This window comes from Chenopodium album, chromosome 4, assembly GCF_948465745.1.
Source record: "Chenopodium album chromosome 4, dcCheAlbu1.1, whole genome shotgun sequence".
Classification (NCBI taxonomy): Eukaryota; Viridiplantae; Streptophyta; class Magnoliopsida; order Caryophyllales; family Amaranthaceae; genus Chenopodium; species Chenopodium album.
Genome location: NC_137837.1, coordinates 4,416,378 through 4,429,702, shown reverse-complemented (window position 1 = coordinate 4,429,702; position 13,325 = coordinate 4,416,378). Strand labels below are relative to the sequence as shown.

The 13,325-nt window shown below is 31.5% G+C and overlaps 2 protein-coding genes across 3 annotated transcripts; both read left to right on the top strand.

The window, feature by feature from the left end:
* The first annotated feature begins 2,474 nt into the window (after positions 1-2,474).
* On the top strand, positions 2,475-7,706 carry LOC145626397 (WAT1-related protein At1g09380-like). Its single transcript, XM_081678825.1, has 7 exons — positions 2,475-2,678; positions 5,602-5,664; positions 5,799-5,915; positions 6,097-6,358; positions 6,456-6,614; positions 6,721-6,872; positions 7,241-7,706. The coding sequence occupies exons 1-7, from the start codon at positions 2,494-2,496 to the stop codon at positions 7,452-7,454; spliced, it is 1,152 nt and encodes a 383-aa protein (XP_081534951.1). The 5' UTR covers positions 2,475-2,493; the 3' UTR covers positions 7,455-7,706.
* Positions 7,707-9,128: 1,422 nt separating this feature from the next.
* On the top strand, positions 9,129-12,484 carry LOC145628637 (ADP-ribosylation factor-like). 2 transcript variants are annotated; one of them, XM_081680988.1, is made up of 7 exons: positions 9,129-9,275; positions 9,555-9,715; positions 10,447-10,517; positions 11,621-11,740; positions 11,850-11,968; positions 12,056-12,137; positions 12,226-12,484. In XM_081680988.1, the coding sequence occupies exons 2-7, from the start codon at positions 9,568-9,570 to the stop codon at positions 12,229-12,231; spliced, it is 546 nt and encodes a 181-aa protein (XP_081537114.1). In that variant the 5' UTR covers positions 9,129-9,275; positions 9,555-9,567; the 3' UTR covers positions 12,232-12,484. The 2 variants fall into 2 exon arrangements, with proteins under 2 accessions (XP_081537114.1, XP_081537115.1); XM_081680989.1 differs by having other exon boundaries at positions 9,269-9,399.
* The last annotated feature ends 841 nt before the right edge of the window (positions 12,485-13,325 follow it).

Genomic DNA, 13,325 nt, shown 5'->3' with positions numbered 1-13,325 from the left:
TGAGCTTGATTTGAGATAGGCAGTATAACCCGAAAATAAGAGTTGTACATTGTGGAGTAAAAACGATTGTGATTAATTAATTATACAGAACAAACTATATTTACTACTCTTCCTGTTTTATAGTCTTTTTCTATTTAGAATTTTGTGAGATAAGAATTGGTCAAAATAGAGAGATAGAACAACATGAAACAGAGAGAGTAGCAAGGAATAAATTTGACATTTCACGAAAAAGTAATGTGAGATTGTCACCCAAAACTAGCTCATCAAATTGGTTCAAGAAGTATAAAAGGCACAACAGTGCAATCAACTATTCAACTCGATTGACAAGATAAATACACATCCATGCATTTTTGAAAATAACTGATAATTATATATAGTGTAGCAAAGTATATATTGTAAACTTTGTAATATTTCCTTCGTCTCTTACTAGTAGATCAGTCGTTTGATTTATATATAGCTATCTAACCGTCTAACCCCATATTCCAATGTGTTGGTGTAAAAAAAAAAAAGTATACTGTTAAAGAAATATACTTCGTATTTAATTTAAAGGGGTCTACAATGATGTTAAAAAAAAAAGTATACTCTTAAAGAAATATAATTCGTATTTAATTTAAAGGGGTCTACAATGATGTTATTTATAGAAAATACCATAAAAATTAACAAGCAAGCTAAAGCCTCATTCTCTCCACTTGACATTTGCTTATATTTGACAACCTTAAATTAGTTTTACTAAATACAATTGTTGAACTTAGATTATTTTTACTAATTAAAACTCTTTTTTTATTAAAATATATTATACTTGTAAATATTATTTCATGTTAAAGTTTTGATGTCATGTACGGATTAATATTTAGTTTATTTTACTCGACTTTAGCTTAATTAATTTTGTCGAACTTTACTTACTTTTACTAAAATTAATTTAGTTTTTACGAAACTTAAATTATAATTTTACCAAACCGTATGTAATTTATAAACACAGACGGTTGGTTTTATTTTGTGATGGGATATACACTACTCGACGTAGTCTAGTACGCATTAGATTTCATAGTTGATATACAACAAGAATGACAATATTACATGAATAAGGAACTAGAAAAAAGACTAAAATTCATGGTCCAAAAATTCCAAATATAGTTATGTTATACACCAGGGGCGGATCTAGGGGGGGTTCAAGGGGGTTCATTGAACCCACAGATTTTTCGGAAAAAAATTATAAGTTTTAATTTTTTTTTTTAAAAAAAAAAAAGAAAAAAAGGGTTAAAACTAATTTATGTGAGATAAATAATCAAATGTTAAAGCCTGGCACATTGGTAAGGGAGTGATTGTTAGAGCATTGAATCTCCTCCTTAGGTCTTGGGTTCGATTCCTACTGCCCTCATTTTATGTTTTTATTTTTTTTTTGATATTTTTTTCCGAGTTCTTCTGTTCTTTATGAGTTTGTGAGACCTCTTATTCCTCTACTCCTCTTAATTCTTAAATCTTTATTTAATGGTTAATCTCATTTTATGTTTTTATCTTTCTTTTTTGTAATTTTTTCCGAGTTTTTCCGTTCTTCGTGAGTTTGTGAGACCTCTTATTCCTCTACTCCTCTTAATTCTTAAATCTTTATTTAATGGTTGATTTTATTAAAATTAGTGATAATTAGTTAATTACATACTGATTTTTTTAATTGGTTTTGATATATTGTTGAATACTTGAATTGTTGACAAATTGAATTGTAGAAACTTAGAATTTAAAATTTTTACTTGGTCTTTTAATTGATAATTAGAAGAAGTTTACATTGTTAAATTTGTGTTTATTGGGGGCTTGAGATTTTTTATTTTAATTTTTATGTGTAATATTGATTTTTTGCAATAGAAATATAGATTTATAGAAGTAGTAATGTATTAGCACGCTTTAATTTCAAACTATGAAAACTCGAAAAATGCTTTTGTAGGTTTTTTTTTTTTTTTTTTTTTTTTTTTTTTTTTTTTTTTTTTTTGTAAAATCCATCCATTTGTAATTAAAAAAAAAATGAACTTATGTATTGAATATTTAGTTAATATATGATCATCATTTTTTAAAAAATTCCGAACCCACAGTTCGGAATTCCTGGATACGCCACTGTTATACACACATTCATCCCCTCCATCATCATCATCATCATCATCATCATATTCATATCCCATGCAATACTCCAGATGTTGTAAGAAAATCTCTCCCTCTTTTACGGTTAAGTTTTCTTCTTTTTCTTGGCTTTATGCTCTCATCATCATATTATTAGAGTAGTTGTTACTTAAAAGCCTCAAATCATCCCCTAAAACCCTCCTATATAAACACTAACACATAACAAACACTCTTCATTCATTCTTTTTTATACTACTTATAACAACACACACTTTCTTCATTCTTCTCCTTCTCAATTACCTATTTCTCTCTCTCTCTTCTCTCTTTCATTCTCTCCTCATTTTACATAGATTTTGAGGAGAATTTTGAAGAGAGGGAAAATTAAATATGGTGTCGTCGAGAAATGAGTTGTTACCATTTTTAGCAATGGTCATAGTTCAAATAGCGTATGCTGGGATGAACATTACCTCTAAGGTGGCTTTGGAATCCGGCATGGCACCTCTTGTTCTTGTTGTTTATCGTCAAGTTTTTGCCACCCTTGCTATCGCTCCTTTTGCTTATTTCCTCGAAAGGTATAATTTTTTACGTCTTTTTTTATTGTTTATGATACGAGGTATTGATTTTTAAAAAATGCACCGGGAAAATACTAGAGAATGAACCTACTTACAATAAGAATATTAATTTATATCTTTGAAATTTGCCTCTAGCTAGTTCCATCAAATTTAAGGGAACAAGAAATTCTAACAAAACACTTGGTTTGAACTTAACTTTTCAATAAGAATACTCACCACGCAACAAAACTAATAACTTCCCAACACACAAAACATGTAAACTAAAACAAACCAAGTTCCGAAGAAATGAACACCAAATGCACAATATATAACACTATTGTGAATAAAATCATAAATTACATATAATTATTCAAAGCAACTTTTCAGGTTTCATTTAAAAAAAATAAAAAAAATCAAGCTAAGGCAATGTACTATAACTATATGTATACAAACATATACTTTTTTTTTTTTTTTTGAAGGCATACAAACATATACTTCATTATAGATTGAATAGTTAATTATTAATAATTCATTATTTTTGCTAAAACTTCATGCATGATATGTGTTTAACATTGTCATGCTATTGATATTTTGAGCTTATACAAATACAACTAGTCAACTATGCATTATTATATTCTTGATTATAACCTTGCATGCTAAGAAAAAGTATTTCTCTACCGAAAAAAATAAACCCTACAGAAATATTTGCTACTAGTATCGATCTAATCTTCTTCTAATTGAACTAAACTAACAACATAATTTAAGAAAATGGCAAATGCATAGGTTTACTATATAAAATCGCAGCAAATTAAATAACGATGTGATAATATTAATTGCATGCATTCAAAGCAATCTAGTTGATCAATCATATCCTATCAATCTCGAGCTGCCACATACTTAATTTGTTCCTTTACTTTGATCCAATGATGTTTATTATAAATAAATAACTTATAAAATAATTTTCTCATTTTTAAGTTGTTTCATATCAACCAATTACCACCGTTAAGGTACGTATATGTACATATGTCATATGAATATTCCTTAGCTATCACATTAAAAACATCCTAATAAAATGATACACGCGATAAACATCGTACAGCCTGTAAGCACGGGTTTAAAATGTCCTCACATTTATATGCAATATTGCAATCATATAACTTAATAAAACTCCTAATAAAGTGATACACGCGATACATCAAGGTTCTTGTACCTTTGTTTCTATTAAATTAAACTAGTTTACTGTTAATTACAATTTATAACTGAATCATTTTTGTATCTATAATTCACGAGAGTTTTCTGAAGTATCTCGATCTATATCTGGTGATAGATCGAGTAATAATAGTATCATTTTGAAGAAACTCGCCATATATAATTAATTAAAAGCATTAATGGTGTGTTAGTTTAGTTATTACTTTGATTTAATATAAAAGTACGATAAAGTGCTTAATTGCGAAGCTTTCATACAACACATTATATGGCCAAAACTAATTAGTGAATACCAGCTATCCTATTTGATACCATACATGCCCTTAGTTTCTAGACTTTGAAGACATACTATTAGAGAATGAGATATCGAAAAGAATAGATATGCAACAGACACAATAACATACAAAGAATTGAAAATGGTTGTCCAGCTAATGATTAATTAAACAGGCAATTCAAGTAATAGTAATTGTTGAAGCAACTTGAAGCTAGCTAGACATGCTAACCTTGAAGCAAAGGGTAGTCCAAAACACAATTAGTAACTCAAAAGTAATGCCAACAATATAGAAAAACTAAAAGCAATAATAATCTAACACATATATTAATAGTAAGATTATATAAATGAGAACAGCTGTATTATTACTGTATAAAACTGGTGGTCAGGTTTCCAATAAATAAGCCCAACTATTTGGTAAGGTGTTAATTGGGTTAATGCATGTAAATAAAACAAAAACATGCACCAATTAGCTTGGTTTTGCTTTGAATGAATGAACGTTTATGTATTGCTTTTTTTATTTTGCATGCATGAGTCTTATTTTCGTTCCTTCCCCACGTTATTTTACACTTTCCTAAGTTATAACAAACTTACAATATAATAGTCCAATTCGTTATTACGTGGCTTTGAATGAATGAATGTTTACTTTAATTTCTTGTTTTCTTTCTCCGTTTTCATAGTACGGTTGTACTATAGTGGTACTATAAGGTACACCGTACACTACTAGCTTGCTATTACTTCGTAATTGTTTAATGTTTTAATTTTAATGTTTAGAAATTTTACTTAATTATATACGGAGTACTTGTTAAAATGCATGTATTTATACACACAGAACGAAGTATAAAGTACTTGACTACGCAAATTATGAATAGTTATACAATTTTATTTTTATTTTTTCGTTTTTGTTACACTATAGGCTTGTTACAAGAATTGAACAAATCATACTTCTTCATAATTCAACTTTGAAAAGTATAGTGCGTGCTATATATTGATGATATGGAGTATTAGTATTACTTCTTGTAAGATTGAAATTTTTATGCATCATATGTACAATAATAAGTATAATAAATAATTCCCCTCGTGAAAAGAATTTCCTAATGTTTACTTTATTTCTTATCATTGTAAAAAAAAAAATAATAATAATAATTAGTATAATAAATTAGAAAACCGTTGAGATTATTCAAAACCCCTCAAATATAAATTTTTCTACTTTAAACATGGAATAACATCAATGTACGTAAGTATATGTATATTGTATAAACATAAATGGTATAAAAGTATTTCATCCTCTTAATTAGCAGCTTAGCTCTGCTTGAACTAATAATTGTTACACCTTAAACAGTAATATCTAATTTATATTTCGACTATTAACTAGCTATTCATTTTAACTACTCGTTCTTTTTTATTTGTTTCTTGCAATTATATATGTTACTAATCAATATAGAAATTTTTTCTCTTTTTGTGTAGAGAAAAAAGGCCCAAGATCACCAAGAAAATTCTCTTTCAAATATTCCTATGTTCCCTTTTTGGGTAAGTACTATGGACTATGGCGTATGGATGATTAATTCTATAAATAGAATAATTATTCAATCAATTCATCATTAAGAAAGATATAAAGTATGTATAATGGCCTAAGCTAACTAACTTGATTTTGTAAAATACAGGGCAACCTTAAACCAGATATTTTATTTCGTGGGATTGAAAGCAACCACTGCTACAATTGCTTGTGCATTGAATAACATGCTCCCAGCAATGACCTTCCTCCTTGCCATTCCTTTAGGGTATGTCATTTTTCCCGACTAGTCTCATACGTCGTTGTTACACCTATTTCAAACTATAATTATATCTTTAATGACTTCAGATCTAAAATTGAGATCGATAACAAGACAATTATTTAAAGACAAAAGAAATATTCTATTATATCCAATTTTTGTCCTAACATGACGTGTTGGTTAATAATAGGTTAGAAGCAGTTGGAATCAAGACGATGGGAGGACAATCCAAAATAATAGGTACAATAGTGTGCATTGGTGGAGCTATGCTACTTTCATTTTACCATGGTCATCTCATTGACATACACCAACCCGATTTTCACTGGCATTTTGCTGGTAATGGTTCCGCGAACACAAACACAAATGGCTCAAGTAGTCACCTAAGCGCGTTGCTAGGACCAATTCTTCTCCTTGCAAGCAACCTTGCTATGGCTATTTGGTTCGTCATCCAAGTAAGTCCGTACAATCTTTAACATATGAGTCCTTCGCACACATATATTTTTCGATATCTCTAAAAGTTTTTAATGAAAAGTTGTAAAATTTTTGTAGGCAAAAATGAGTGAGGATTTTTCGGCTCCTTACACAAGTTCGGCCTTAATGGGTTTGATGGGTAGTATCCAATGTATCATAATAGCGGCTTGCACGAACCATCAACTTTCGGATTGGTCCTTAAGCTCTCCTATTAGATTGGTTGCTGGTCTTTACGCGGTAAGAATATATTTTTCACCCAGTACTCAGATAATAATTCAATATTCCGTATTATTTTAAAACAATTCGAATTATTAATGGTCAATGTTATGCGTTGATTTTATAGGGTGTTGTTGGCTCTGGAGTTGCGGTTTGCCTAATGGCATGGACGATTCAAGTTAAAGGTCCTTTGTATGTTTCAGTGTTCAGCCCCTTGCTGTTGGTGATTGTGGCTTTACTTAGTTGGGCCTTGCGCATGGAGAAACTATATATTGGAACGTAAGTACCAACCAACACAATATAGGCATATACTTGTATCATATTTACTTATTTAGTATGGGCTTTCAAACAATGATTTTGTTAGACTAAGGGTCTGTTCTCATTGACTGAACTGGACTGAACTGAGCTGAATTGAACTGAAATGAATATTTTATAAGAGAAGGAAATTAGGAGCTGAGTTGAACTGAACTGAGCTGAATTGAACTGAATTTCAACGTAAGAGAACAGGTCCTAATAGAGTCTTTTTGTCCCACAATAAAATTATTGTGAGTCCGCCTTACTTAAGACTTGTTGTTACCGTGTTTAGGATGTGCATTATAACATGATGGTCGTGTTAACAATTTTTCGTGGTGTGGTCTGATTAACAGGGCTATAGGATCGGTGTTGATAGTATTGGGCTTATACGCAGTCTTATGGGGAAAGAACAAGGAAATTCTCAATGTTAGTAACGAAACGGACATTGCTAGTATCATATATGAAGACGACAAAAAGGATCAAGCAGAGAAGGAAGATGTGGAGAAGCAACAACAATTGGTGATTATAAAGGCCAAATTTGGTGATCATTTGGAGCTGATAATATGATGAAGAGTTGTTATCGATGATTGTCAATGAATGTATGATGTTATGTTACATCCAAGCTAGTTTTCTTGCTCAAAAAGGGTCTTGAAGGGAATGTCAAATTTCAGGTCTCCAATTAAAAAAAAAAATTGTCCCTTCAAATTTTCGTAAATTTAAAATTGTCAAGTTAGCTATATCCGCCTATATGTAGTTGTGGTTGGTTTGTTCTTCCAATGGAATTATATGTGGAATAGGTCATTGCTTGGGCTGAAAGAAGCTTTTCAATTATGACATATGGAGTACATTGCTCAATTTTGATATTGGAACACAACTTTTCAATTTTTCCTAAATGAATGGCCCAAATTTCTTAAAATATCATCCAAGGTTTTTATTTTTCTTTTATAAAGCTACACATGAACGTATTTCAACTAATATAAACAAATTAAAGTACTTCGTTGTTAACTAGAAGATTGCTTTCATTAGAAACAAAGACTTAAAAACTATTCTTGAGTATCCAAAGTTAATTTATGAAACATTGTGATCATCATCAATTGGCACTTGTTGAAAAACAAAATATTTCTATATACGATAAATTATTCGTGTGAGGCTCACAAATGAATGGCTCAATTGTAATTTAATTAGATAATTACTCTATTTATTCCTATCAAATCACTTATACGAGTCAAAATGGTGACACAAACACATTATCATTGTGATGGGTTCGAATCGAGTTATGGAATCTTATTAATTTTAATAAGCCTTTAAAATAGAATAAGAAACCAACACAAAAAACTTACCACCCTAATATTGGTAAAGTTGAGGTAATGTGAGGAAGCAGACCGACAGAATCAGCATGTATGGCCCATAATTCATTAGCCCAACCCCATAATACGCTACTATTAGCGTACAATCTACGGCCTAAAAGCATAAACAAAAACCCATCACGTGACTAATCCATTCCAACCATGTGTAATCATTGGTGCACCGCGCCACACAGAATAAATATGATTTTTTTAAAAAGTTGTAATTTAAATTTACAAATTCTTATATATAAAAGGCAAAAGCTAATGAGCGCTGCATGGCTGTCGTCAGCTCGTGTCGTGAGATGTTTGGTCAAGATATAAGGCAAAAGCTAATGAGCGCCCCCGGCACGTTAGATAAGAGAATTAAAGTATAAATATTAAAGTAAAATTAACATTAATTACACCGAACGACACGTGTTTTTGTCATAAATTCCTAACTTAATATCATTTCAACCAATATAATTTATCCTTATCTAACGCCGGGCGCTCGTTAGCAAGATCCTATACATAATTAGTCAAACAGAGTTACTTTGTTAGTGTTAAACATAGAAGTTACTTATTCAATTGCAGGAATATTTCGTGAGCGCTATAAGTATTACTTGATTAATGTAATAGGAGTTACTCGGTTAGACGGTTAGTATTATAGTTTTTTTTGTTTTTTTTTCCCCAGATGTTTAGAGAGATCAACTGAAATCCGAAGGAAAGCTCTAACCACTTGAGCTATCCCTTACTCTCAGATTTTACTTTATTATCTTACAAATGATTATATGATGTGATTCGCCACACACAGAATACATTGAACATTGACACATTTTGCTAATAAAAAACAGAGAAATAATTTAACGGCAAATTGTTACACCGTTATAACGTCTGTCTTTGGGCCCACAGCCCATGCAAGGCCCATCTATAAATACCCAAACACTGATCCAGAAATAATTGACGGACCGTTGATTAAAAAAAAAACTTGATAAACGGGCAGCTTATTCAAGATCTGCCCGCCGTCCCTTGTTGAAGCCCTAGCTCAATTTTCTCTCTCTACTTTGTAAGTTCTTTCTCTCTCTACAATTCTTCTCTTTCTCTCTCCTCAATTTCTTCCCTCATTTCTATAATCATTATCAGATCCAACGGTAAAAGTTTAAATCCGGTAATTTACCGATTTGAATTAGGTTAGCAAAAATCGATCGATCGATTTAGGGTTTTCTGATTCGAATTGCTGAGATTTGTGTTCTAATGTTAATTAATTTCGAAATTCAATTTCATTTACATGTTATTTTTGATTAATTATTGATTATTGTGATTGTTTTTGTGGATTGTGATGTAGATTTGAAGGAAAAATGGGGCTTTCATTCACTAAGCTGTTCAGTAGGTTATTTGCGAAGAAAGAGATGAGAATATTGATGGTCGGTCTCGATGCGGCTGGTAAGACCACCATTTTGTATAAGCTCAAGCTCGGTGAGATTGTTACCACCATTCCTACCATTGGTAAGATTTTCTAGAATATTCTAATATTCTTTATTTTTTTAAGTTTTTGTATTTGTTTATGTTATGTTATTTTGTTGATATTTTAATGGAATTAAATGATAATCAATAGATATTATGTTGGATCATAGGGTCGGGATTTGAAGGTTATGTACTTATGTTTGATTTTATGTTTGTTTGATCCAAAAAAATTGTCATTTTAGTCATTGTCACAGTAATTGTCGATGGGTGATTGGTTTTGTAAGTAATTATTGGTAGTTTTTGCAATATATCTGATATATGATTAAGTGGCAATTACTGTTGCATTCTGGGATCTGAGGGAGTGTGCTCGTTATGTTTGAAGACCCATTTGTATTGGTTTCTGGAATTAATTGATTAATATCTCGTTGTGAGGATTTTGAATATCGGGTCATGGGTGTTAAATTGAGAATCTTGATGACAGAGTGAATGAAGTTACTTTGATACTTAAAAGATTATTGGTGGGATTCTTGTCATCGATTGAGTTTTGTTCGGTTGGTTAGCCATATGGTGTCGCTATGTGATTTAAAAAAATAAAAAATAAAAAATTCCCCTGTTAATGCTTCTGAAAGGATCATTCTAAGTTATTGTTTTTCTATTTCCTAATTCCTACCACTTGTGTACTATCTACTATGCTGTGTTGTAGTCAATTTCTGCATTACGCAGCTAGCAAGAAGCCAAGGATTAACAAGTGTGTTCTTTTGTTTTTTGAATAGGATTCAATGTTGAGACAGTGGAATACAAAAACATTAGCTTTACAGTGTGGGATGTTGGAGGTCAGGACAAGGTATTGTAATCATCCATCTTTTATTTGTGTCTTGTCAGATATGCATGCCTTTTAGGTTGAAGCATACTCTTACACTTCAGTGCTTATTGATGTTCTTGTGCTGATTTTTTATTTTCTCCATTGCCACTCAACAAAATCATTAGCTATACTGATTATGAGGGAAGAATATCCATGTTGTAGCTTATATCATTACTCAGTCCTTGTTTAAAAGGAAGTAATTAAAGATTACATAATGGTTGCTGATCTGACCACTTGAGTTCCATGAAGGTGTAATCATAATTGATTTGCATGCTTATTGACTGTGTTGTGCTGATTGCTTGCTCTCCTTCAGCACCTAACATTAATTATAAGCAACATCAATTGAAGCCGCCTCGTCTTTCAGTTTTTTCTTATTGCTGTAAGGGAAGGCTATCCATGCTGTGGCTGACACCATTCACAAATCCCTGTAAAACCCATCCACTTTTTTATATTGTAGAATACTGGGTGTGCTTTTCGAAGAATGTGTTTGCTCATTTGATGGTTTTGTTCTATTGTCTGTACATAACATAAATAATTGAGCTATTTATGGTTTCACTTACATGTTTTAAATTTTCTTCTGGTTAAACAATGGAAAGATGCCATGAAGGCCTCTATTATCTGTTGTATTTTCTTTATAATTACTGTAATGCAATGCTTATTTATGGTCCAGTGCTGATTTTATGTCCTTGAATTGGCACTCTACGTCTTCATAAGCGAGATAAAAATGGGTTTCACTTACATGGTTTGAGTTTTCTTTCTGATTAGTGGAAGGATGACATGAAGGCCCCAATAATCTGTTGTATTTTCTTTAATGTTATTGCAATGCAAGAATGCTTATTTATGGTCCAGTGCTGATTGTATGTCCTTGAATTGGCACTCTACGTCTTCATAAGCTAGATAAATATGGGCTTCGTTTTGAGTTCCCTTGCTTTTGCCTATGTAAATGCGGAACTCATGATACTGCTCACATTACCCAAATTTTTACATGTTTATGCTTTAATTTGACTTCATTGTGTTCCTTATTTCAAGTAGTTGGTCAACTGGGTCAAATTGTTGTTTAATTTCTAATTCTTTGTTTGATCCAGATTCGACCTTTATGGAGACATTACTTCCAAAACACCCAAGGACTCATCTTTGTGGTGGATAGTAATGATCGTGATCGTGTGGTTGAGGCAAGGGATGAGCTGCATAGAATGTTGAATGAGGTGAGCAATGATAGTGGGATTTGAGATGGATCATTTTTTATTTATTTTTTGGTTATTTTTAATAAAAGCTGTATTTTTCATTGATGTTATCATTCTTGTTCCTGTGCAGGATGAGTTGAGGGATGCTGTCCTGTTGGTCTTTGCCAACAAGCAAGATCTTCCAAATGCAATGACTGCTGCAGAAATTACTGATAAGCTTGGTCTCCATTCCCTTCGTCAGCGTCACTGGTTAGTGTAATCTTATTGTTTTGCTGTACAATAACATGCTTGTGATTAAACGTGAATAGTTTCTAAATTCTGAATTTGTCTGTACAGGTATATCCAGAGTACATGCGCCACTTCTGGTGAAGGTCTTTACGAGGGATTGGACTGGCTGTCCAACAACATTGCCAGCAAGGTGGTTTTTTATATTTCAAGAGATACCTTCTTCAAATACTATCGATGCGTTTTTCTTAACTGAATTTTTCTTATTGTTCTTGTCACAGGCCTAGATTAAGGATCCACCTGGCTGAGCTTAGGATGATTATATGGTGGATTTTGAAGCACCCTGTTTATGTGGGAGATAATATCAAGCTTTTGGCCTTTGTTTTTTGTTTGCTATGTTAAAAAAGATCACAAGAGTGGTTGTGTTAATGTGATTATGCTTATGAAGGTTTTGTTATGATCATAGAAATTGCTATATGATATCAATACTTTTGTAGATTCAGAATAACTAAAATGTATCTCAGGAAAGAGTTTGTTTCATGTTGATATATACTGTGACTGCGATATTCTTTGGAACAATCAATCCCAGTTCCATCTTCCAATTGTGCTTATGTAGGGACTCAATGTTTAGTCAGTTAGGTCTATCTTCCAATTGTGCTTATCAAGGGACTTGTGCCTCATCTGAATGATTCTTTAGTATTTCACCTTAGTAACTAGTATATCAACCAGTAATCTGTAGGCTTTTTTTGTTGAAGGTGTTTAATTGTTCTGCTGTGAGATCAAAATTTGTTGAAAGAGTAAACCAAAGAAAGGTTAATATAATTTTCAACCTACCAGACAATTTATAATTCCCAAAGATCTGTAGTAGAGGCAAATTTCATACACTAGACGTGAAGTAATAATGGCCTTGTGAGTTTTGGCAATGTAATGTAACAATTAGATTATTAATTAAAATTGCCTTTTAATTGGTAGCAATGGAAGATCCTAAGGTTGTAAGAAATTGCCCTGATTTCTTACTCAATTATTAACAGGTTACTAAACTCGAATAGGATTTGATTTTTCGCCTGAATTTGTTGTACTAGTATACTACTCCGTAGTATAGTAGTATAGAACTTAAGTGAAAATATTGTAGTACTGTTATTCAAAAAATAAAAAAGGAAAATATTGTAGTGATGTAATTGAGAATCTTCTCTTTGATGTAAAATATGCTCTCACGTTTATGCGTGATATAAACTCGTTTATAATTTAGAGATAAATTTTGTTTTCCCTTTGAGTAGAAATCATCACAAGGAAAGAGAAGTACTCGAAACAAATTTAAAAATCCAAGAAATTAATAGAGGCCATAAAAAAAATTAAAAATTATAGACAATAGTCCACACTA